The following is a 24,695-nucleotide window of genomic DNA, read 5'->3' as shown; positions in this document are numbered from 1 at the left end:
AGCCCATGTCTCCTGGTCCCAGCCCCCAACCTGGGGTCCACCTGGTAGTCGGGCTAACAGAGGGCATCCAGGGCAGCCATCTGTAGGGGATGTTCTCAGGAAGGGGGTAGAGTCGGCCCTCAGGATCTATGGGTTCCGCATTTGTGGATTCAACCAAGCGAGGATGTTAAATATTTGAAAAAACAAACACTGGTGGTTGTGTTTTTGTTGTTGTTGTTGTTGTTATTTCCTAAACAACACAATACAGCAACTCTTTGCACAGCAGTTACATTGTATTAGGTATTGTAAGTAATCTAGAAATGAGTTAAAGTACACAGGAGGACACGTGTAGGTTATATGCAAACACTACATCATTTTTTCTTTTTTTTTTTGAGATGGAGTCTTGCTCTGTCGCCCAGGCTAGAGTGCAATGACGTGATCTCTGCTGACTGCAACCTCCGCCTCCTGGGTTCAAGCGATTCTCCTGCCTTAGCCTCCCAAGTAGCTGGGATTACAGGCGCACGACCATGCCTGGCTAATTTTTTGTATTTTTAGTAGAGACGGGGTTTCCCCATGTTGGCCAGGCTGGTTTCAAACTCCTGACCTCGTGATCCCCCTGCTTCGGCCTCCCAAACTGTTGGGATTACAGGTGTGAGCCACTGCACCCGGTCCCCCGCCATTTTTTTTTTTTTTTTTTTTTTTGAGACCGAGTCTTGCTCTGTCGCCCAGGCTGGAGTACGGTGGCGCAATCTTGGCTTACTACAACCTCTGCTTCCTGGGTTCAAGTAATTCACCTCCCTCAGCCTACTGAGTAGCTGGGATTACAGGTTCCCGCCACCATGCCCAGTTAATTTTTGTATTTTTAGTAGAGATGGGGTTTCACCATGTTCGCCAGGCTGGTCTCAAACTCCTGACCTCAGGTGATCCACCCGCCTTGGCCTCCCAAAGTGCTGGGATTACAGGTGTGAGCCACCATACCTGGCCAAACACTACACTATTTTATAGCAGGGACTTGAGCATCTGCAGGGGTCCTGGAATAAATCCCACATGGATACTGAGGGACACCTGTACATCTGAGTCTGCGAGTCTCCGAGGCGGTGCTTCTGGTGCCCATGGACTTCGAGGGATGGTTAGGAGTTTGATAAGCGGAGGGAAGAGTACCAAATGCAAAGGTCGCAGGGGAAAGGCTCAGCATGCCCCGAATTCACCAACCAAGGCAGCAGGGGTGACAGGAGGTCCTGCAGCATGGACCAGTCCCGGAGGGCAGACATCTCCAGGAACGGCCCCTCTCCCACCCATCCTTAGATTCCAGCACGTGCAGGTTCTGGAGGCAGGAAACAGAACAAAACCTTTTCACTGCCAATGACATGTTCTGTGACCCTCCCACACTGTGAGTCTCTCGGTCTCCAAACAAAGGCAAGACCCTAGGTTCCATGGAATTGCCACCTGCTCTGGCAGAGCCCCTGATGCTCAGCCCCCAAACCTGCCCCGCTGGGGCACTCACTGTGAGATGCATCTGAACTCCACGGTCAAGGGGCAGGCGGTGAGCCCCACGCCAGGACTTCAGATGCGAAGCTGGACAATGGCTGAGGGAGGAGGCTCAGTAGGGTGGGATGGTGACGTGGGCGGTCCAATAGGCACAACCCTGGACACCCCACAGTGGGGCCAGGGACCCACATCAGTGTCGCCATTACCCCCAAGCCTGGGCCCCTTCCCAGGAGGCAGCACCCGGACTGGGCTGCTGACTGCAGACCTCAGGTGCTCTGCCCATGGCTCCCCCATAGCTGCCCAATCATGCCCAGGTGTCCTGTCACCTGGCCCAATGTCAGCCCTAAACAGGGCATGAGGAGCACCCTTTCCCAATGGCCAGGGGTAGAGGGGGGAGCAGAGGCTGGCCTCTTGGAGGGGAGGAGATGGCGGCACCCTGGGTGGGCACACAGGGTTGGGGGCTGCTGCAGAGTAGCGGAGCAGCAACAGACCACCTGGGGGCACCCACACTCCAGGGCTCAGCAGTGAGGGTACAAGGGTGATCTTGCCCACAGGAGACTCGGGAAGCCCGGGAACCTCGGGTGTGGTTCCTGCCTCCTGGCTGGCTGCTCCTGGCTGGCTGCTGCCCTTGGGCTTGCTGGTGGGGCCCTGGCTGGCCACCCTGGACTCCAAATGCCATGAGGGACGTGCACTTTCCCAGGATTGGCTGTGCCGGGAACCAGCGATGCCCACACAAAAACGTGACACCCCGGACTCCGGTGGGGACCCAAGGGTACACTAGGGGACACACCACCTGTGGATACAGGCGCACACACACGCATTAGACTTGCCGCCAGTGTGAGGGCCAAGCCTGGCTTCCGGCTTCCTCCTCCATACTGCTGTTCTAACTTGGGGGGAGGGGAAGAGGAATGCGGAGGGGGCTACTGCAGACTCGGCCCTGCACCTGTGGCTGGTCCAGCTCAGCTCCATCAGGAACACCCTGGGGCCAGCGCAGGTGGGGCTAGGCGAGCAGGTAGACCTGCTCCAACCTGCCCCTCCTGCTCCTGGGTTTGAGGCCCACAGTGTGTGCCTGTGGGGGACAAGATCCTGTGCAGATCCAGAAAGCTCTCCAAGTGGCTAGGCCCAGCCTGTGGTGTGACCGCAGGCCTGCCAGGCTTCGGACACCTCCACCCACTAACACCCCCACCCACCTAACACTGGACACTCACTCAGCTCCGTCTTTGCTCCCCAACCCAACTCTCGGCCTTGCCTGTGCCAGGAGCTCCCAGCTCCCACTTCCCCTGTAGTGGGAGGGCTCTGCGTCAGGTGAGGCAGGGTGCACTGCCTGTCTGACAGGGGTCAGGGACCTTTCTCCAGGCTGGGCCAGGGGGAACCAGAGGCCAATGGCTTTTTTTAAAATTTTTTTATGAGAAGGAGTCTCACTCTGTTGCCCAGGCTGGAATGCAGTGCTGCGATCTTGGCTCATTGCAACCTCTGCCTCTTCGGGGTTCACGTAATTCTCCCGCCTCAGCCTCCCAAGTAGCTTGGATTACAGGTGCCTGCCACCGCTAATTTTTGTATTTTTCTTAGTAGAGACGGGGTTTCACCATCTTCGCCAAGCTAGTCTTGTACTCCTGACCTCGTGATCCACCCGCCTGGGCCTCCCAAAGTGTTGGGATTACAGGCATGAGCCACTGCACCCGGCAGAGACCAATGGTTCTGAGGGGGTGGGACCCACAGAAATCCTCACCTTGGCTGTTCCCAACCATGACGGTTCCCCTGGTTGGAGCAGAGGCTTGGTGGGACCTTCATACTGGCAGCAGGGGGCCAGGGACCTGGGCGGCCCGCTCGCCTGCTGGCTCTGTCTCAAGCGCCCTTTTGGCCTCAAAGGCTGCCTGCTTGTCTGCCAACCACCCCACGTGGTCTCACCCCCTCCAACTACAGTCTAAGGAAAAACTGCTTCAGGCTGGGCGCGGTGGCTCACGCCTGTAGTCCTCGCACTTTGGGAGGCCAAGGCAGGCAGATCGCTTTAGATCAGGAGTTCGAGACCAGCTTGGACAACACAGACCCCGTCTCTACTCAAAACACAAAAAAATTAGCTAGGCTTGATGGAGTGTGCACCTGGGGTCCCGGTTGCTCAAGAGGCTGAGGTGGGAGGATCGCTTGAACACGGTAGGCAGACGCTGTAGTGAGCCGAGATCACGCCACTGCACTCCAGAGGCCCTGTCTCAAAAAAAAAAAAAAAGGAAAAACTGCTTCAATTCTCCTCACCAAAGCCAGCACACCCGAGGTGTCCCCATCTCAGGAAGTGACACTCCGTCCTCCCAGGAGCTCAGCCCGACGCCCCACAACCCTGCAGGCCTCCCCGCGACGTCCCCGTCCTGGACCGGCAGAGCTCACCCCGCCTCCTGGACCCCGCCGTCACCCTCCCTAGTCTCCGGGGACACCTGGAGCTTCTGACCCCGCAGCCTCCCGGCCTCCCCTGCTCCTGGGGTGTGGCCACCGGAACACCACGGGCACCTTCGCGCCCCGACACCGCCGCCTGGCTCTGCTGACGCCCGCGCCCCCACCCCAGGCCAGGTGCCCTACCCCGCGCGTGCTCAGACTGCGCATCCGGCGGGGAGGACCCTCGCGACCCTACCTATTGCCCCTGCCAGGCTCGGATGCCGAACCCGCCGGGGCCAAAGCAAGAGCGACCAGGAACCGCCCGGAAGCGCGGAGGGGCGGGAAGAGGACCGGGTACAAACGCGCAGGCGCCCAGCCCCGCCCCGCTCCGCCCCCGGCCTCCAGGGCACGTGACCCGCGACCTCCCGGGCGCGCCCAGGCGCCGCGCACGCGCAGACCCAGCGCCGAGCCCGCGCCATGGCGTCCGAGCGGCTTCCTAGCAGGCCCGCCTGTCTGCTCGTGGCCAGCGGCGCCGCCGAAGGTGAGGCCCGGCGGCCGGGGCCGGTGTCCGAAGAGCGTCCGCGAGGGAGCTGCCCGGGGCGGGAGGTTCGGGACACCGTGGGCGCGCGTCACGTGGCGCCGAAAGCGGAGGCCGCTGGGGGCTCCCGGGCCGGGGGCGGGCGGAGCGGGGTCGGTGTCGGGATGGAGCTCCGGGCGGGGGCGGGGACGGGGTCGCGGGTTCGGATGGAGCTCGGGGCGGGGTCGGGGGGTCGTGATGGATCCTGGCGCCGCGTCGCTCCTCCGAGTCTCGTCTGCGCGGCGAGGCGGCCCGGGCCCGACGTTTCTAGCGGAGGGAGCCGCGTGCCTGGGCCTGGTCCCCGAGGCCGCTGCGCTGCGAGAGGGGAGCCCGGGTGTGGGGAGGGGCCATTCCGGGAGTTGACCCTGCTCTGAGGTCGGGCGGCCGCGGGGACCCTGACCTTCTGAGCCACCGGCTTCTGAGGAGACCCGGAGCCCCCTCCTGGGGAAGGCGCCCCTCGGCCCCCGTCCTGGGGCAAGGGTACCAGGGCAATACTGGCCTGGGGCTCACGCGGGTCGGAGCCCAGCGGGGGGCGTCCCCTGGCGCTGAGCCTGCAGGGTCTCAGGGCAGCAGGGGAGGGATGAGCAGCGGAGCCCGAGGGTGCCTGGCCTTGTTCTGAGCCTTTCGGAGAGGGAAGTGACCAGCCCAAGGTCACCGCACCACGGAGAGGTGGGGGCCGGGGTTGCGACCTAGAGGTCTGCCTCTTGAAGTCTGTAGCTCCTCAAGTGTGGACCGGGAGATGGGGCTGTAGGGTTGTGGCGTCACGATGTGCTGAGCTCCAGGGGTCCTGAGTGATGCCCCCAGACTGCAGGTGGGAGGAGCCTCGAGTGGGGTTCAGTCCTGGGGGTGTGGGTTGGGGCTTGTTTCCAGAGCAGGTAGGGGTGAGGAGGTCCGGCATGTTGAGGACATGGGGTCTTAGCGCCAGCAGACCCGGGCAGCACTTCAAGAGGCTGGAAGGGCAGGCAGCTGGGGGAACAGAGCCTGCTGCAGTCTACTGGACGCTTTGTTTTTCGTCAATATGTGGACATTTTACAGTGAATATGTATTAACTTATATAAGAATGAAGAGGCCGGGCGCAATGGCTCACAACCTGTAATCCCAACACTTTGGGAGGCCGAGGCAGGCGGGTCACGAGGTCAAGAGATCGAGACCGTTCTGGCTAACACGGTGAAACCCCGTCTCTACTAAAAGTACAAAAACTAGCTGGGCGTTGTGGCACCCTCCTGTAGTCCCAGCTACTCGGAAGGCTGAGGCAGGAGAATTGCTTGAACCCGGGAGGTGGAGGTTGCAGTGAGCCGAGATCGCACCACTGCACTCCAGCCTGGCAACAGTGCTGAATAAATGTAGAGAGATACAGCTCACGCTACTTTGGAATAAACTTGTACGTGCTCTCCGGTAGGCAGGGTGGGCGGAGCTGTGTCCTTCCCCTGGTAGGACAGCGGCCCCCAGAGCCATCTGGATTGCGCGTGGTGTGTTGGGTTTCTTTTTTTTTTTTTTTCTTATTATTTTTTTGCACACAAAACAATAAACATTTTCTAAAAATACATACGAACAAAAAGATGCGTATCAAACATATTAGGAAGGTTGCACATGGGAAGACGGGGAATAGAAATGGGGAGTGGGGATTAAAGAAAATAAATGAGAGAGGGACTTTATATGGATCAATGATAATAACTCAGTCGTCTATTTGACAAAGAAGAAGGAGAAGGAAGAGGAAGAAAAAGAAAGTGGGATAAAGGATCAGAAAGGGAGGAAAATAGAAAAAATTAGAGTATGACTCCAGGGTAGACCTGTTTTGTTGTCACTGGGTTGGTTGGTTGGTTTGTCTGTTGTATTTTTCATATGTTTCGCCATGTTGGCCAGGCTGGTCTCGAACTCCTAGCCTCAAGTGATCAACCCGCCTCGGCCTCCCAGAGCTCCGGGACTACAGGCGTGAGCCACCACGTCCAGCCCCCACATTGCTTCTGGCCTCCGTGGTAGACCTCCCAGGCGGGGCGATCAGGCAGAGGCGCTCCCCACATCCCAGACGGGGCGGCCGGGCAGAGGTGCTCCCCACATCCCAGACAGGGCAGCCGGGCAGAGGCGCTCCTCACTTCCCAGACGGGGCGGCTGGGCAGACGGGCTCCTCACTTCTTCCCAGACCGGGCGGCCGGGCAGAGGCGCGCCTCACTTCTTCCCAGACGGGGCAGCCGGGCAGAGGTGCTCCTCACTTCCCAGACGGGGCAGCCGGGCAGAGGTGCTCCCCACATCCCAGACAGGGCAGCTGGGCAGAGGCGCTCCTCACTTCCCAGACGGGGCGGCCGGGCAGACGCGCTCCTCACTTCTTCCCAGACGGGGCGGCCGGGCAGAGGTGCTCCTCACTTCCCAGACGATCGGTGGCCGGGCAGAGGCGCTCCCCACATCCCAGACGGGGCGGCAGGGCAGAGGCGCTCCTCACTTCCCAGACGGGGCGGCCGGGCAGAGACGCTCCCCACCTCCCAGACGGGGCGGCGGCCGGGCAGGGGCTGCAATCCCAGCACCCTGGGAGGCCAAGGCAGGCGGCTGGGAGGCGGAGGCTGCAGGGAGCCAAGACCACGCCACCGCACTGCAGCCCGGGCAACACCGAGCACCGAGTGAGCAAGACTCCGTCTGCAGTCCCAGCACCTCGGGAGGCCGAGGCGGGCAGAGCACTCGGGGTCAGGAGCTGGAGACCACCCTGGCCAAGATGGCGAAACCGCGCCTCCAGCCAAAGGAGAAAAAGCAGGCAGCGGTGGTGGCGCGCGCCGGCAATCCCAGGCAGCTCGCAGGCCAGGGCAGGAGAAGCACGGGAGCCGGACGCAGGGAGTGTGCAGCGTGCTGACTAGATTCCAGCGTGGGCCACAGAGGGAAGAAAAGAAAAGAAAAAAAGAAGGAAAGAAGGAAGGCGGGTTTCTTTTTTGAAAGTTTTTTGAGGGGCCGAAGGAGGCTGGGAAAAGCTGAGGGGGAGGGGTAGAATCCCAGAACCCTTGTGAGGAAAGGGTCCCTGAGCGGCTTCCCTGGAAGGGGTGAGGAGGGGTCAGGACACTTGTGCGTTCTCCATGGCGCCTGAGGGCCTCAGTCCCTGGTGGTTCAGTGAGAGGATGAGCTGAACTCTGTGACCCTCACACCCGGGTTTGCCTTTTGGAAAGGTCTCTCATGGTTCTGTTAGCACTAGGATGAGGCTGGGGTGTGGGAGTGGCATGGACAGTTGAAGTGGGCTGCATCCTGTCCCCGCTTCTGGCTGAGGCTGGAAGTAACAGTGCCAGGCTGGGGAAAGAGCCTGCCATGGGGGATGCAGGCCCGGGGATGGCCTACCGTTCTGGCAGACCTGGCTGTGCCCCTCTGACTCACGCCTTCCCAGCTTCCTTCTCCTGGATGTGAATGGGTGGCTGGCCCTGCCCCAGGGCTTCAAGTAGTGGTCCCCGGGTGTAGGGGAGAGGGCTGCTCCTCAGTGTGTTCTGGGGTCCGTTGAGGCCATGGGGGTGTCTGGGTGGCCCCCTGAGGTGGGGCAGGCTAGTCCTGTCGAGCCCACACTCACTGGGACCTTCTGCAGGTGTGTCGGCCCAGTCCTTCCTCCACTGTTTCACGATGGCCAGCACCGCCTTCAACCTGCAGGTGGCCACCCCTGGGGTAAGTCCAGCCTCTCCTTCCCCACTGGACACTTGGGGTCTGTCTCCACCTCTCTGGGGGCGACTGCCGCCGCTGCCTGGGAGGAGTGGGGAGCCCCTGCAGTCGGTGGAGGGTGAAGAGTCTGTAACCAAACCCTGGTGGCGTCCTCCTGTCCCAGTCCCCATTTCCTGTGCTCTGACCCCACCTGTGATGAGGGAGACCTTTTCTTTTCCTTTTTTTTTTGAGATGGAGTTTCGCTCTTGTTGCCCAGGCCGGAGTGCAGTGGTGCGTTCTTGGCTCTCCACAATCTCCGCCTCCCTGGTTCAAGCAGTCCTCCTGCCTCAGCCTCCCGAGTAGCCGGGATTACAGGCATGCGCCACCACGCCCGGCTAATTTTGTATTTTCAGTAGAGACAGGTTTTCACCGTGTTGGCCAGGATGGTCTCGAACTCCCAACCTCAGGTGATCCACCCGCCTCGGCCTCCCAAAGTGCTGGGATTATAGGCGTGAGCCTCCGTGCTCGGCCCAGGGGAGACCTTTTCGCTGTGGGTCTGTGCGTCTGCACGTGTGTGAGCAGGAGACCAAGGCGCAGCCCTGCTGTGAGGGGCACACGTTTCCACTGGGAGGAATTCTCCACCCTCTGATCGTGGGGGACCCAGGAATATCAGATGTAGATAAGTCGAAGTAAGGATGCATTATGTATTTGTCACTGCAGGTTTTTATTGATTATGTATAAAAATCTTTGCTTGGTGGGTTGGCTAGGAAACCACTGAGGCTGCTGCTGGGACAGGCTCCCCCAACCTGAGAGACCCAGTGAAGGAGGCTGGGTGGTCGGGGACCTTTGTGCCTCAGGGGGATGCTGTTGGGTCCCTTGTCAGCTGTTTCAGGCTCCCTCTGAGCCAACAGGGATATCCCTGGTGCTGACCCTCGGCCCCTGGGCTCTGCTTCTCCAGGGGAAAGCCATGGAATTTGTGGATGTGACCGAGGGCAATGCACGCTGGGTGCAAGACTTCCGCCTCAAGGCTTACGCCAGCCCCGCCAAGCTCGAGTCCATCGATGGTAGGCCTGGGACCCACTCCTTGGGGTGGGGTGCCTGGGACCTTGAAGGGTCAAGGGTTTCAGATAGGTATGGGGTCGTAGTGAGCTCCCTAGGTCTGTCCCTGAGGCCCTGTGACCATCTGGGGCAGCCTCCATCCCCACATCATGGGCCCCAGAGCTGAGCCCCTTTGGGGAGGAAAGGTGGTGAGTGTGTGGAGACAGGAAAGTCAGGGGGGCCCTTGGGAGCTGTAGCCCATGGAGGAAAAGGGACAGATGACATCACCAGGCTGGCTGTGGAGGGTCTGTCCTGGCCACACACTCAGGCCTGGTCCTGCAGGTAGTCTCACTTTGATTGACATGTGGCTGCTACCTGGTCTGTGTTCTCCCCGCAGGTGCCCGGTACCATGCCCTCCTGATCCCCAGCTGTCCTGGGGCCCTGACCGACCTGGCCAGCAGTGGCTCCCTGGCCCGTATCCTGCAGCACTTCCACTCTGAGAGCAGTAGGTGACCCCTGGGACCCAGGGGAGGGGTTGGATGTGCAGCGTCACAAGAAATGGGTCTCCCACCAGCAGAAGAGAGGTGGGAAGACCCCAGGTAGGCTTTTCTGGGTCTCTGGTCAGTGGCCACTGCAGTGATTGTGGGCAGGAGGCAGGGACCGCCCCCTCCCCCGACACACACAGACTTTGTCCTCTTCTAGTGACCATCTTGCAGGCCTCTGGGCGGGCTCCCGAGGGTGGGTGGCCATGCCCTCCTTAGCAAGGCAGGACACTGACCTGGTTCTTTCTGGGGAAGCCTGGCATCCAGGGCTGGGCTTGGGGCTCAAGGCCAGTGGGGGTGCAGGGAGGAAGGCTGTTTGAGGAGACCTGGCAGCTGCCCCGGCTCAGGGTTGGGCTGTGATGAGTGTGTCCACTGGCCGGGGTGGACAAGCTAGCGTTCTACACAGCACCCTTTGTGTGTGGGAGTGGGGCTGCCATCCCCAACATGGCCTGGACAGGCAGCAATTGTTTGTGGCCACCTCAGCCATGGGAACACACTCAGCCTTTCGGGTGGAGCCAGGGTGGCCCCACCGCAAGGCACAGGCGCTGCCTCAGGCTCTCCTCCTACCCGCCCAGGGGCGTCCTATCTAGCCGGGGACGGGCCTTTCCCACAGCGCCTACCAGGCTATGCAGTGGGGTTGCCGGGCAGTGTCCTAGGATTTGGTAAACAGACCTGGAACCTCAGGACCTCCTCTCTGTGTGTGTCTCAGCCACCAAAATCTGTAAACCAGAGCCTAGTCCTGAAGCACCAGCTCCCCCGAGCAGATTCCTGATGCCAACTGTGCAGGCTGAGCCAGGACACCTCGGGTGCTGAGCCCAGTCTCCAGTGAAACCTAGGAGGAGGGGCCAGGCAGGCGGCACAGGCCTGGGGGAGCCACAAGCAGGGGCGTCTGGGAGGGGCTTCAGGGTCCAGGGCCTCAACGCCACGTGCTGCTTTCAGAGCCCATCTGCGCCGTCGGCCACGGTGTCGCCGCCCTGTGCTGTGCCACCAACGAGGACAGATCCTGGGTGTTCCACGGCTACAGCCTGACAGGGGTGAGTGCCTGGAGGACAAAGGCACTCTGTGCTCCCTGCTCTGTCCTCCCCTATGACAGCCCTCTGGCCCCTAGTCTCCCGGAAGCCCAGGCCCACTCACCAGGGGACGTGGGGAGGGAGGGGCATCAGACCTGCGTGTGCAGTCAGGAGGGGCTGAGAGCCCAGCCAGGGTGTCCTCCGAGACACAGCCTGTGTCGGTCTGAGGCCCAAAGGCTGTGAAGTGGGCTCTGTGGACACTGGGGGCGGCCGTGGGAGCAGCTGATCCACAGGCCCTGAGGCAGGTAGAGGTGGTTGCTGTGCAGAGGCTGGTTTCACTGAAAGTTAAACAGGCCTGACCCCCGGCTCAGATGTCACTTTCCCTGCTGAGGGGACCCTTCCTCAGTGGGTACTCAGTGGTGCCCTCCCAGGGGTGACACCAACCCAGTCTCAGGTTACAAGTGGGCGTGACCCCTCCAGTGAGTGGTTAGATTCACTCCTGCCCAGAGGGTGCCCCGCCCCAGCCCTCTGCTCAAGGGGCTCACCCCACCAAGCCCTTCTCACTCTAGTCATCTGTGTGCTCCGGTGCTGAGGGAGCTGGCCTCTCCTCCCGTAGTGGCCTTGTCGCTCTCGGGGACACCCCACGGGAAGATGGCTAGACTTTGTCATCTCTCCGGCCTCCAGCCTTAGCAGCTGTCTCTGTTATGAGCAGTGACACCCCCGGTCCCACTTGGTTGGGTGAGGCTCCCTGTCCTGATTTGACCTTCCTGACCCCTGGGGTGGGTCACAGGGCCTGGGCCTGGCTCAGGAGCCCCCACCCTGCTCCTGCAGCCCTCTGTGTGTGAGCTCGTCAGGGCCCCCGGCTTCGCCCGCCTGCCGCTCGTGGTGGAGGACTTTGTGAAAGATTCGGGCGCCTGCTTCAGTGGTGAGCCTTGAGGGTGCCCCCTGCACTTACAGAAGATGGGGTGGGGGGGCTTGCCTGCCGCAGCTTGGGGGAGAAGCCTCCTGGGCCCCGGGTTCTATAGACCCCCACGGCACTGACTCAGACCCAGACAGGCTGACGTACTGCTGACCCTGGGAGCCCGCCTGGAGCTCGGGGCTCTCAGTGGGTGGGGTGGACATTTCCTGAGGCCGGTGCCCTTGGTCCTCCCCAGCAAGCGAGCCTGACGCTGTGCACGTCGTGCTGGACCGCCACCTGGTCACGGGCCAGAATGCCAGCTCCACTGTGCCGGCCGTGCAGAACCTGCTCTTCCTCTGTGGCAGCCGGTGAGGGCACCAGGGTGGGCACATTGCTGCCACATCAGCAGAGCTGCACCGGGTGCTTCTGCCCAAGCCTTGACCGCACGTCTGTCCTGCAGGAAATGAACCTGCTGGGTAGATGCACCCCCGAGACAGCCCAGGTGTCTCCAGAGGCAGCCCCGTCTCAGGCTTCAGGGACCCCGCCTCTTCCCTCCTGACAAGGGCCCTGGATGGCAGCCCGGTCTGGCCCTGATGGGATTGTTGGAGGACTGCTGGAATCAGCTCTGAGGGGGTGTCGGCTCTCCTGGAGGGTCCAAACCCCCATCCCCCGCATGTTCTCTGGTAGGAGGCAGAGAAAAGACCCCACGTGCCTGGAGAGCTGTGCTAGCTGCTAGGTGGTCCTCGGGAATTCCAGGCTGGGTTTTCCGGGGAGGACTGGTTGCCACGTGTGGTCACTGTTGACTAGACAGAGTCGGCTCAGGGGTCCTCTGTGGGGGTTTGCCCTGTTGTGGCCTGCCCGCCACCCACCATCCCTTTCACTGTTGGTGGGGGCCTTGAGGGGAGGGCCCAGCCGGCGGGAGCTGGCTCAGAACTTTGGCCAAAGGTGAACGGAATGTTTTGGGAGCGGCAGCCTCCTGCCCTGAGGCTGACCGGCACTGGCAGCACTTTCCTGTTGAAGAGATCTTCCTGGCATGTGGTTTCAAAGTGTAAGCACCTTGGCGATGCACCCTGTCCTGTCAAAGCACTAAGAGGCGTGTTTAGTTGTGAATATGCACCTTGGCGATGCACCCTGTCCTGTCTAAGCACTAAGAGGCGTGTTTAGTTGTGAATATGCACCTTGGCGATGCACCCTGTCCTAAGCACTGAGAGGCGTGTTTAGTTGTGAATATGAGACCATGAGATTCTCAATGAGAGGAAAGTGCTGTCCCCCACAGCCTTGCAGAGTGGCCTCAGGTACAGCGGCTGTCAAGAGCAGACAGTGGTCCAGCCTGCTGGGCACCTGGCCTGGTCTGTGGCCCTCCAGCGGGCTGCCCACTGGCCCCGGTGTAGGGCCTCTGCTTCTTCACAATTCTCCAGTTTGAGCCATCGAAGGCCTTCCTCCTGCCCACCTGCCCATCTCAGCCACAGCCGTTCCCAAGCACCAGGGTGGCTCCTGGTGCCTGTGACCTGCCAAGAGGCCCCTTGTGATTATAAAACCGTTCAGGTGGGCCAGGCGCGGTGGCTCATGCCTGTAATTCCAGCACTTTGGGAGGGCAAGGCGGGCGGATCACGAGGTCAGGAGATCAAAACCATCCCGGTTAACATGGTGAAACCCCGTCTCTACTAAAAATACAACAAAAAGCCGGGCGTGGTGGCGGGCGCCTGTAGTCCCAGCTACTTGGGAGGCTGAGGCAGGAGAATGGCGTGAACCCAGGAGGCAGAGCTTGCAGTGAGCTGAGATCGCGCCACTGCACTCCAGCCTGGGCGACAGAGCGAGACTCCGTCTCAAAACAAAACAAAACAAAAAAAACAGTTGGCTGGGCGTGGTGGCTCACGCCTGTAATCCCAGCACTTTGGGAGGCCAAAGTGGTCGGATCATCTGAGGTCAGGAGTTTGAGACCAGCCTGGCCTACACGGTGAAACTAAAATACAAAAATTAGCTGGGTGTGGTGTCAGGCGCCTGTATTCCCAGCTACTTTGGAGGCTGAGACATGAGAATTGCTTGAACCTGGGAGGCGGAGGTTGCAGTGAGCCAAGATTGCGCCGTTGCACTCCAACCTGGGCAACGAGTGAAACTCTGTCTCAAAAATAAAAAATAATAAAGTAAAATAAAGCTGTTCAATAAGGAATTCAGAAAAAAGTGGAAGAAGGAAGCGCTGTAGCCACATCCCTGCGCTGAAGGCTGCTTCCCTCCAGTGCCTCGCAGATTAATCAGGATGCCCACTTAGCACTGACCGCGGGGCCTTGCCCTGTCCCGGGTCCACTCTCACCCCCGTGTGGTGATGGACATCTCTGGAGAAGTGCTTTTTATTTATTTATTTTTTGAGATGTAGTTTCTCTCTCGTCGCCCAGGCTGGAGTGCAGTGGCACAATCTTGGCTCACTGCAACCCCTGCCTCCCGGGTTCATGTGATGATTCTCCTGCCTCAGCTACCTGGAGTAGCTGAGATTACAGGTGTGTGCCACCATGCCCAGCTAATTTTTGTATTTTTAGTAGAGACCGGGTTTCACCATGTTGGTCAAGCTGGTCTCGAACTCCAGACCTCAAGTGATCCTCCTGCCTTGGCCTCCCAAAGTGTTAGGATTACAGGCGTGAGCCACTGCGCCTGGCCTAATTTTTGTATTTTTAGTAGAGATGGGGTTTCATCATGTTGGCCAGGCTGGTCTTGAACTCCTGACCTCAGGTGATCCACCTCCCTCAGCCTCCCAAAGTGCTGGGATTACAGGAGTGAACCACCATGCCCGGCTAACAAGTACTATTTTATTTTTATTTTATTTTTTGGATGGAGTCTTATTCTGTCGCCAGGCTGGAACACAGTGGCACAATCTTGGCTCACTGCAACCTCTGCCTCCCGGGTTCAAGTGATTCTCCTGCCTTAGCCACCCGAGTAGCTAGGACTACAGGTGCACACCATCACACCCAGCTAATTTTTGTATTTTTCCTTTTTTTTTTTTTTTTTTTGAGATGGAGTCTTGCTCTGTTGGCAGGTTGGAGTGCAGTGGCTTGATCTCGGCTCACTGCAACCTCTGCCTCTGCCTCCCAGATTCAAGCAATTCTCCTGCCTCAGCCTCCCGAGTAGCTGTGACTACAGGTGCGTGCCACTACGCCCAGCTGATTTTTGTATTTTCAGTAGAGATGGCGTTTCACTATGTTGGCCAGGATGGTCTCGATCTCTAGACCTCGTGATCTGCCCGCTCGGCCTCCCAAAGTGCTGGGATTGCAGGCGAACTCATGTTTTAATGTCCTAGTCCATTTGGGCTCCTATAAGAAAATACCGTAAACTGGCTGGGCACGGTGGCTCACGCCTGTAATCCCAGCACTTTGGGAGGCTGAGGCAGGTGGATCACCTGAGGTCAGGAGTTCGAGACCAACCTGGCCAAGACAGTGAAACCCCGTCTCTACTAAAAATACAAAAATTAGCCGGGCACGATGGTGGGCGCCTGTAATCCCATCTACTTGGGAGGCTGAGGCAGGAGAATCGCTTGAACCCGAGAGGCGGAGGTTGCAGTGAGCTGACATCACGCCACTGCACTCTAGCCTGGGTGACAGAGCAAGACTCCATCTCAAAAAAAAAAAAAAAAGAAAAAATACTGTAAACCTTGTGGCTTATAAACAACAGAAATCAGTTTCAGTTTTGGAGGCTGGAAGCCCAAGATGAAAGCACCAGCAGATGCAGCCTCTTTTTTAAGGGTGATGGTCCCATCATGAGGCTGTGCCCCTTCCCTGTGACCGGATGACCTCCCAAATGCCCCACCTAATACCATCCCCTTGCAGGTGAGGACTTAAGCAGGTGGGTTCTGGGGGGGACATGCTCAGGCCACAGCAGGGTGGATGAAGAGCCAGTGAGCCTCACTGAGCCGCTCTGGTCAGCCAGATCTGACATTGAGCCCAGCACTGAAGATCAAAGCAGGTGGGGCTTTGGGATGTGAAGTGGGTTCTGACACGGGGCCCCACAGACTTGTCTCTGAGTGAGCTGCCTGCAGGCCCCCGCGTCATTCCTCAGCTGCGTGCAAGGCATCTGGCTTGGAGGGCCTCCCTGCTGTGCCCAGTTCTCTCTCTGCCAGGGCAGGGCTTGGGGCAGCACCAGGCTGGGGCAGAGGAGGAAAGCAAGAGGACAGAACCTCTAGAAGAGCAGCAGAGGGCGGGTGAGGATTTCCCCATATACCCGTGTGTGTTCATCTACCCACGAGGAATAAAACCATGCAGCTGCATACAAACGGTGTCCTGGTGTTCACAGCAGAACTGCTCATGATAATGGATAAGTTTTCATACAAACAATGGGTTGTCAATATGTTTAATAATCATTGGTATCTATTAATAAGAGCAGTGTATTCATGTGGTGGATTATTTGGCTATTAAAACGGAATGAATTTATCTTTAATAGGATCTTGCTATATTGCCCTGGCTGGAGTGCGACTATTCACAGGCACAGTTACTGCTCGCTGCAGCCGTGAACTGGCCTCAAGTGATCCTTCCACCTCAGCCTCCCCAGTAGACGAGACTGCAGGGACACACCACCATGCCTGGCTAGGGGTGAAGTTCTTTTACGTTCCGTGATGTGGGCGGACCTGGACAGAATGCTGAGTGAGTGAAAGAAGCCTGTCTCAAAAGGCCTTTGCCCTGTGATTCCATTTTTGTGAAATACCCAGAAAATGTAAGTCAGACAGAAAGTAGATTGTTTGAGGCTGGGAATGGGGACAAATAGGTATGAGATTTCACTTTGGGGTGATGGTTTCACAGTTCTAAGATGACTGAATCATAGGGGCAAGTGGGTGAACTTGATGTTTGCAAACAACACTCACAAACTTAGTCACATCCCCAGAGCCCCATTCTGCTGGGTCTCCTTGGAGATAATGGTGCTGTTAATAATTGGGAGCCACGAGACCTTTGATGTCGTCTTGGGACTTAGCCTGTTGACCGGCTCAGAGGCAGAGGCCTGGCCTACGGTGGGAAGCATTGAAGGGTGGGAGGGACTCTTCAGCAGTGGGGGGTTGGTGTGGGGAGGGCTCTGCCCACTCAGCTCTCCACCCCAGGAGGAGCCCTGCACTGGTCTTGATCAAGGGCACTGGCAGCTCAAGCTGCCTCCCTGGCCTGCTGCTCTCCCCCAGGGTTGTCCCCTCTGCACCCTGTATGGGTGAGGCATGCCCAACCCAGGCTGGAACTGAGGAGCGGCAGCCAGATGCCTGGTGTAAGGTAGGGTAGCGTGCTTTAGGTTGAGGGCAAGAAGCTGCAGCTCCATCCTACAGCCCAGTGCTGTCCCTGCCCTTGGAGGAGTGGGGGCAGGTCCAGAAGCTGCTCCAGACCCTAGCAAATGGGGGCTCAAATGACCCTCCTTTTGCAGTGCCTGGCATCCCTGGAGCCAGAAGGACTAACTTGCAGCCTGCAAAATGGCATGGGGCACAGGGGCCTAGACCTGACAGAGGCTTCCAGGGAGGGGAGGAGGAAGGGGCTGCCCTAGAGCCATGAGGAGGTCCCCTGCTGATTTCTGGGTGGGGCCCAGGACAGTCCTTGGATCACTGGCAAGGTGGGCCTTTCATGTCCACAACTGGGAGGCTGGACAGATGTGGGTCCAGGAGCCCCCTTGCCTTGTTCTCCCTGCAGCCCGACCAGGACTCGTTGTGGCACTCGCCCTGTAATGTTTCTAGGAACAGAGGGACCACCACATAGACCACCCATCACTGCCCCCACCAAGCCCTTCGTAGTGCAACCCATTGCATTCAAACTCCAGTTGACGAACTATTTGCAGGGCTGGGGCTGCTGCACTGAGTTTCAGGTTTGGTTTAGGATCCATAAAGGTGGCTGGGTGCAGTGGCTCAGGCCTGTAATCCCTGCACTTTAGGAGGCCGCAGCAGGAGGATCGCATGAGCTTAGGAGTTCGAGACCAGCCTAGGCAGTGTGGTGAGACCCCATCTCTACAAAAAATAGAAAATTAGCCATGCATGGTGGTGCATGCCTGTAGTCTCAAATACAGGCGGGAGGATCACTTGAGCCTGGGAGGTGGAGGCTACAGTGAGCCAAGATTGCACCGCTGCACTCCAGCCTGGGCAACAGAGTGAGGCCCTGTATTGAAAAACATGGAGAGGCTGGGCCAGTGGCTCATGCCTGTAATCCCGACACTTTGGGAGGCCAGGGTGGGTGGATCACAAGGTCAGGAGTTCAAGACCAGCTTGGCCAAAATGGTGAAACCCCGTCTCTACTAAATATACAAAAATTAGCTAGGCATGGTGGCGGGCGCCCGTAATCCCAGCTACTCGGGAGGCTGAGGCAGGAGAATCGCTTGAACCTGGGAGGCGGAGGTTGCGGTGAGCCGATATCGCACCACTGCACTCCAGCCTGGGTGACAGAGTGAGACTCTGTCTCAAAAAAAAAAAAAAAAAAATCAAAAACAGGGTGAGCCAGATGCAGTGGTCCCAGCACTTTTGGGAGCCCGAAGCAGGCACGTCACTTGAGGTCAGGAGTTTGAGACCAGCCTGGCCAACATGGTGAAACCCCGTTTCTACTAAAAATACAAAAATTAGCCGGGTGTTGTGGTGGGTGCCTGTAATCCCAGCTACTTAGGAGGCTGAGGCAAGAGAATCTCTTGAATCCAGGAGGCGGAGGTTGCAAGGAACCGAGATCGCACCACTGCCTGGGCGCACTCCAGCCTGGGCGACAGAGTGAGATTCCGTCTCAAACAACAAAAAAAATGGGGGTGGCGACTTCAAGGCCAGTGGCTGGTGCATGTCGTGCTGCCCCCACAGGTGGCGCCATGACCCCATGCAGGAACGTGGCATGCCATGCAAGGTCTCAGCCACAACAGGACAGGAGCAGGGCAGGGGGCATGGGCAGGGCAGCCTTGACGAACAGGAGGCCCAGGCCCTCAAAAGCAAGAGGGAGGGTCCGGCTGGGACTGCTCCTCTGGGAGGCATCCACATCTGCCCATGCTTGGAGGCTTGAGACTGTTTCATTGTTCATCTGTGACCCACCTGGGACAGCATCTTGGGAGCCCCTGGCATCAGAAGCCTGTCCTTTGCCTAACTCCACCAATGCCCTCCCAGCACCAACCCTGAGCTGGGTTCCCAGGTGGTGGCCCAGGCGGTGGGTTGTGTCTGGGGTACCCTGACCCCGACCCCATCTCTGAGTCCTAACCTAGGTTACAGCCCATCACAGCTGGGGCAGGTAATGCTTAGGGGACAAAGGGGACGGAGACAGTGAATGAAACAGCACAGGAAAAGTGACTGCTTTAATGTATTAGGCAAAATTTTACATAAAATCAGAAATCTATGATCTGTCCATGCTCCAATTTGTAAAAAACGCAAGATTCATCAGAAGCTATGTGCAGTCAGACCCCAGCTGGCCGGCGGTGCAGATCTGGAGTCCAGCCTGAGGGATGCGCTACTTTCCATTCTCTGCATTGAACATTCGTTCCTAGAAACAAATACAGCATGAGCTGTGTCTCCCCACCCTGCCTTCTGCACCATGAAGCCTCACAAGGCACCATGTGGAAGGAGGGAGGCCCTTGTGGGGTCTGCACTCTGTGGGGGCCAGGGCCATAGGGTGGCCAACACCACAGTCACCACACAGGCCAGAGAGGAGCCAAGACCCACCAAGCATCCCGGGGGCACCCCTGGGTGCCACGCACCCTCCACCCTGGGATGGCCTCAACAGGCCCCACTTGCTGGACAGCACGTGAATTGAGACCTGGGGTCTCACTGAAGTTTTAACTCTGCCCAGCTTCAACCCTGACGCCCAGGCCCGGGCTCTCATGGGGCTTGGCATTATGTGGCCGCCCACACACAACACTCACTGTTAGCATCCGCTCCAGCTTCACTGCATCAGCGGCAAACTTGCGGATCCCGTCAGAGAGCTTCTCCACAGCCATCTGGTCCTCGTTGTGCAACCAACGGAAAGACTTCTCATCCAGGTGGATTTTTTCCAGGTCACTGGCTTGGGCTGGGGGACAAGAACCAGCCTTCCATGCCTGCTCCATGTCCCTGCCCGCCTTGGCCCCTTGGGCTGAGGGCCTGAACTGCTGCACCCAAGCATCTCCCACCAGGGCCAGGCCTCGGCCCCAGCAAGGCTCATGCTGGAAGTGGCGTTCAGCCCATAGCCTTGGCTGACGACTTGAGTGAGATGTGTTAGGGAAGCCAAGCCCTCCGCTGAGGTCTACTTCACCCTCATGTCTCCCGAGATGAGCTCGCCCCACAGGTGGGAGGGATCACCCACAGGGCAGCGCGGCAGGGCAGTGCTGGCCTTGCCCGAGCAGCAGCCACAGCTGGGCAGTGGGGCCTCACCCGCCTTGGCTGAGAGCACAGGCACCAGCTTGGTGTTGTCCTGCAGCAGCTCTCCCAGGAGCTTGGGTGAGATGGTGAGGAAGTCACAGCCGGCTAGTGCTTTGATCTCGCCCGTGTTGCGGAAGGAGGCACCCATGACAATGGTTTTGTAGCCAAACTTCTTGTAGTAGTTGTAGATTTTAGTGACACTCTTTACCCCTGGAAAGAGACCAAGCTGTGACCAGCAAGGCTTCAGCAGAGGTACCACCCCACCTGCCCTCCCAGTGCCTGCTGGCTGCACTACCTTGAGCCGCCACCCCTGCCCGCCCCGTGCCGACCTGCGCACCTCACTGCTTGTTGATGCAGCAGCTCCGTCCCGGGCTCTTCCTGCCTGAGGTGCTGCTGAGGCTGTTCCCCTTACCCCATTACCACAGAGGGACCCTCACCAGGGTCTTCCAGGGGCTCGTAGGATTTCTTGTCGGTGTTTGCCACATGCCAGTCAAGGATGCGCCCAACAAATGGGGAGATGAGGGTCACACCCGCCTCGGCACAGGCCACAGCCTGGGCGAAGGAGAAGAGTAACGTCATGTTGCAGTGGATGCCGTGCTGCTCCTCGAGCTCCCTGCAGGGCGGGGACAGGTGAGGGCGGGGCAGGTGAATGCAGGTCAGGTGCCCACCCAGAGCCACAGGCTGCCAACGATGCTCACGGGCCTTAAGCTAAAAAGGCAGGAACAGGCTCATGCCATTGTTAAGAACAAATCTGTAACACTCAAGAGGGTTCTAGGTGGATAGTGGGTTATGGGTGACCAGGATTTTCTCCAGCCCACATTACACAATAGACAAAGGCAAGGGAGGCCCTCTGGGTGCCCATGCTCTTGCGCCAGGCCATCACCTCATCCCAGAACTCACCAGGGCTCAGCTCCCAGGCTAGAACCACTGAGTCGTCTCTGACCACATTCCAGTCCTCACCCTGTTCCACCCTAGCTGTTCCTGGGGCCACCCCGCAGCAGGCCCATAGCACCCTGGTTTCTGCTGAGAGGAGCCCCTTGGCCACACTAGGCCCCTTGCCCAAATCCCAGTGCACTTTGGACATCCTGGGGCTGATCCCCAAGGAAAGGGCAGTGCCCAGACTTTGCCATGTGGCTGGGGCATGGGATGAGACAGCCAAGACTCTGCTCAGGCACCTTCAGACACAAGTTCCCTCCCCAGGCGCCTCTGCCACATGGCCACACGGGGGTGTTCGAGGGGGACAGCAGATGGCACAGATGAGTTGGGAAACAGCCTGCAGTTCCTCCAGCAGTCACCCAGAGACTCCGCTCCTAGGCATATGCCCACGAGAAACAAAAACACGTGTCCAGGACAAAACTTGTACATCTGTGTTCACAGCTGCAGATGTGTTCATAGCAGCAGTATACCTCACAGCCCCAGAAATGGAAACCGACCAGGTGTCCATCAACAGAGGAATAACTGTGGCCTATCCATAAAATGGAGTATTTTCTAACATATAAAAACAAATGGGCCGGCCAGGTGCAGTGGCTCACACCTGTAATCCCAACACTTTGGGAGGCCGAGGCGGGCGGATCACCTGAGCTTGGGAGTTCCAGACCAGCCTGACTAACATGGAGAAACCCCATCTCTACTAGAAATATAAAATTAGGCGGGAGTGATGGCACCTGCCTGTAATCCCAGCTACTCCGGAGGCTGAGGCAGGAGAATCTCTTGAACCCCAGAGGTGGAGGTTGCAGTAAGCCGAGATAGCACCATTGCACTCCAGCCTGGACGAGAGCAAAACTCCGTCTCAAAAAACAAAACAAAACAAAAAACACACACACACACAAATGAGGCCAGGCACAATGGCTTAGGCCTGTAATCCCAGCACTTTGGGAGGCCAAGATGGGTAGAGATCTCTTGAGCCCAGGGGTTCGAGGCCAGCCTGGGGAACATGGTGAAATTACCCAGGAGTGGTGTGCGTGCTTGTCGTCCCAGCCACTTGGGGGACTGAGGTGGAAAGATTGCTTGAGCCTGGAGTCAAGGCTGCAGTGAGCCCAGTTCGTGCCACTGCACTCCAGCCATGGTGAAAAAGTGAGATGCTATCTCAGAGCAGGTCAGTGATGGCAGGTGGTAGAACATGCAAACACACAGATGTGGAAACAAAACACCTCTTCCTGATGTGAATTATCTGAGTATAGCATTGGCTACTTCTGGGTGAGAACATCATAGCGGAGTTTTACTTTGTTTTATACATTTACTGTCTCTTCCACTCTGAACATACATATGTTTGGTTTGGTTTTTCTGAGACAGGGTCTCACTGTCACCCAGGCTGGAGTGCAGTGGTGCCATCATAGCTACTGGAACCTCAACCTCCCGGGCTCAAGTGATCCTCCCGCCTCAGCCTCCCAAGTAGCTGGAATCACAGGGGTTGGGCTAGTTTTTCTTTTCCTTTTTTTTTTTTTTTTTTTTGAGATGGAGTCTCGTTCTGTTGCCCAGGCTGGAGTACAATGGTGCAATCTCAGCTCACTGCAACCTCCACCTCCGTTGAAGTTATTCTCCTGCTTCAGCCTCCCAAGTAGCTAGGATTACAGGCACCTGCCACCACGCCCAGCTAAATTTTTTGTAGTTTTGGTAGAGATGGGGTTCCACTATCTTGGCCAGGCTGGTCTCGAACTCCTGACCTCAGGCGATCTACCCACCTCAGCCTTCCAGAGTGCTGGGATTACAGGTATGAGCCACCACGCCCGGCCTAAAAGTTTTTTTTTTTTTTTTGAGATGGAGTCTTCCTCTGTCACCCAGACTGGAGTGCAGTGGTGTGATCTCAGCTAACTGCAACCTTCGCCTCCTGGGTTCAAGCAATTCTCCTGCCTCAGCCTCCTAAATGGGACTACGGGTGTGTGCCACCACGCCCGGCTAATTTTTTATATTTTTTAGTAGAGACAGGGTTTCACCATGTTAGCCAGGATGGTCTCGATCTCCTGACCTCGTGCTCCCCCCACCTTGGCCTCCTAAAGTGCTGGGATTACAGGTGTGAGCCACCGTGCCCAGCCTAAAATTTCTTTATATTTTTGTAGAGACAAGGTTTCACTTTGTTGCCCAGGCTGGTCTGGAACTCCTGGGCTCAAGTGATCCTCCCATCTCAGCCTCCCAAATTGGTGGGATTACAGGCATGAGCCATCTTGCCCAGGCAGCATATATTTTATATAACAGTAGTTTACTTTTTAAAAATCATGTAAACATAGGCTTGTGTTGATCAGGACAGAGGAATGAAAGAATCTGAATCGCCGGGTGTGGTGGCTCACGCCTGTAATCCCAGCACTTTGGGAGGCCGAGGTGGGCGGATCACGAGGTCAGGAGATCGAGACCATCCTGGCTAACACGGTGAAACCCCGTCTCTACTAAAAATACAAAAAATTAGCCGGGCGTGGTGGTGGGCGCCTGTAGTCCCAGCTACTCAGGAGGCTGAGGCAGGAGAATGGTGTGAACCTGGGAGGCGGAGCTTGCAGTGAGCTGAGATTGCGCCACTGCACTCCAGCCTGGGTGACAGAGCAAGACTCTGTCTCCCAAAAAAAAAAAAAAAAAAAAAAAGAATCTGAATCTGCAGGTGCTAACTAGTGGCTTTTCTTCTCTGCTGGGTGGTGGATGGTACTTCCTGGGAAATCCCTCATTTCCTCACCAGCAAGTGAGGGAGCTGGCTCTGGAGCAGAGGGCAGATCTAGGCTGACATCAGCTGGTCAAGTCCAAGCTGTGGGCTGTGCTCCCCAGTCTGGCATTCCCCAGGGCTGAGAGAGTCAAATTTGCCTGATGCCATGTAGACCCTGCCCCAACAACACAGGAAAAATCTCTGAGAGCTCCTTCCTTGTGGGGGACCACTTACTTTCCAGCCTGAATTCCTTCCCAGGTTGATGACAGCTTTATAAGAATTCGGTCCTTGCTGATCCCAGCTTCCTTGTAGAGCTCGATGAGCCGCCTGGCTCTGGCCACCATCGCATCTTTATCAAAGGAGAGCCTGTAGGAGCAAGAAGAACCCAACCCCTCAGATCACACAGGTTACCCACCACGCACAGCAAGCTGGAGGCCAGGTGTCTGCCCGTCAGTTTTGAGCTGCACCACCGTAAGCACCAACCACTGCCCCCAGCCTTCCCCTCACTTGAGGTTTGCAGAATGGCTCTGACAGCAACTCACACGCAGTCTCACAAACAAAGGTCCTCAGTGGGATCCAAAGGCTGTAATTTGTATTAAGAAAACACTAGGCCGGACGCGGTGGCTCACGCCTGTAATCCCAACACTTTGGGAGGCTGAGGCGGGAAGATCACGAGGTCAAGGGATCGAGACCATCCTGGCCAACATGGTGAAACCCTGTCGCTACTAAAAATACAAAAAAGTTAGCTGAGTATGATGGTGGGCATCTGTAGTCCCAGCTACTCAGGAGGCTGAGGCAGGAGAATCGCTTGAACCCAGGAGGCGAAGGTTGCAGTGAGCTGAGATCGTGCCACTGCACTCTACGCTGGTGACAGAGCGAGACTCTGTCTCAAAAAACAAACAAATAAAAACAAAAAACACTCGCAGCCGGGCACAGTGGCTCATGCCTGTAATCCCAGCACTTTGGGAGGCCGAGGCAGGCGGATCATGAGGTCAGGAGTTCAAGACCAGCCTGGCCAAGACAGTGAAACCCCATCTCTACTAAAAATACAAAAAATTAGCCGGGCGTGGTGGCAGGTGCCTGTAATCTCAGCTACTTGGGAGGCTGACGCAGAGAAATGCTTCAAGTCGGGAGGCAGAGGTTGCAGTGAGCTGAGATTGCGCCGCTGTACTCCAGCCTGGGTGACAGTGTGAGACTCCATCTCAAAAATAAACAAATAAAAATAAAAAACATTAGAGATCAGTTGCTAAACAAGGAGCTCTTGGTCATCAC

At 57.6% G+C, this 24,695-nt stretch overlaps 3 protein-coding genes across 10 annotated transcripts in view; 1 reads left to right on the top strand and 2 right to left on the bottom strand.

Moving 5' to 3' along the window:
• LOC116466592 (uncharacterized) lies at window positions 1-4,150 on the bottom strand. Its single transcript, XM_058437104.1, is given in 5 exon segments — window positions 1-1,195; window positions 1,198-1,543; window positions 1,546-1,710; window positions 1,712-3,673; window positions 4,088-4,150. Coding segments are annotated over 4 exon segments (636 nt in total). The 5' UTR covers window positions 1,751-3,673; window positions 4,088-4,150; the 3' UTR covers window positions 1-1,109.
• A 109-nt stretch (window positions 4,151-4,259) lies between these two features.
• On the top strand, window positions 4,260-18,758 carry GATD1 (glutamine amidotransferase class 1 domain containing 1). 8 transcript variants are annotated; one of them, XM_032149320.2, is made up of 8 exons: window positions 4,277-4,372; window positions 7,959-8,035; window positions 8,967-9,072; window positions 9,444-9,551; window positions 10,528-10,622; window positions 11,430-11,523; window positions 11,753-11,864; window positions 11,957-12,585. In XM_032149320.2, the coding sequence occupies exons 1-8, from the start codon at window positions 4,309-4,311 to the stop codon at window positions 11,961-11,963; spliced, it is 663 nt and encodes a 220-aa protein (XP_032005211.1). In that variant the 5' UTR covers window positions 4,277-4,308; the 3' UTR covers window positions 11,964-12,585. The 8 variants fall into 8 exon arrangements, with proteins under 8 accessions (XP_032005213.1, XP_032005211.1, XP_032005210.1 ...); XM_032149319.2 differs by lacking the exons at window positions 11,753-11,864; window positions 11,957-12,585 and adding an exon at window positions 15,922-18,758; XM_032149324.2 differs by lacking the exons at window positions 11,753-11,864; window positions 11,957-12,585 and adding an exon at window positions 15,922-16,008 and having other exon boundaries at window positions 11,389-11,523.
• TALDO1 (transaldolase 1) overlaps window positions 18,745-24,695 on the bottom strand; it is an 18,864-nt gene continuing 12,913 nt past the window's right edge. Inside the window, exons 4-8 of the mRNA XM_032149309.2 lie at window positions 23,658-23,789; window positions 20,236-20,411; window positions 19,811-20,008; window positions 19,324-19,469; window positions 18,745-18,944 (exon numbers count right to left, since the gene is read on the bottom strand). Coding sequence (XP_032005200.1) covers window positions 18,912-18,944; window positions 19,324-19,469; window positions 19,811-20,008; window positions 20,236-20,411; window positions 23,658-23,789 — 685 coding nt within the window. The 3' untranslated portion in view covers window positions 18,745-18,911. The remainder of the gene's footprint in view (window positions 18,945-19,323; window positions 19,470-19,810; window positions 20,009-20,235; window positions 20,412-23,657; window positions 23,790-24,695) is intronic.

The sequence above is a fragment of the Hylobates moloch genome, unplaced genomic scaffold (genome assembly GCF_009828535.3).
Source record: "Hylobates moloch isolate HMO894 unplaced genomic scaffold, HMol_V3 SCAFFOLD_4, whole genome shotgun sequence".
NCBI lineage: Eukaryota > Metazoa > Chordata > Mammalia > Primates > Hylobatidae > Hylobates > Hylobates moloch.
This window is presented reverse-complemented; position numbering and strand designations above follow the sequence as displayed.

Excerpts from the sequence above, each read along its gene's own strand:
- GATD1 (XM_032149319.2), top strand. The coding sequence starts at position 4,309 with ATGGCGTCCGAGCGGCTTCCTAGCAGGCCCGCCTGTCTGCTCGTGGCC. Across the intron at positions 9,073-9,443 it reads CAAGCTCGAGTCCATCGATG|GTGCCCGGTACCATGCCCTC; the intron begins GTAGGCCTGGGA and ends TTCTCCCCGCAG. Across the intron at positions 10,623-11,429 it reads ACGGCTACAGCCTGACAGGG|CCCTCTGTGTGTGAGCTCGT; the intron begins GTGAGTGCCTGG and ends CTGCTCCTGCAG.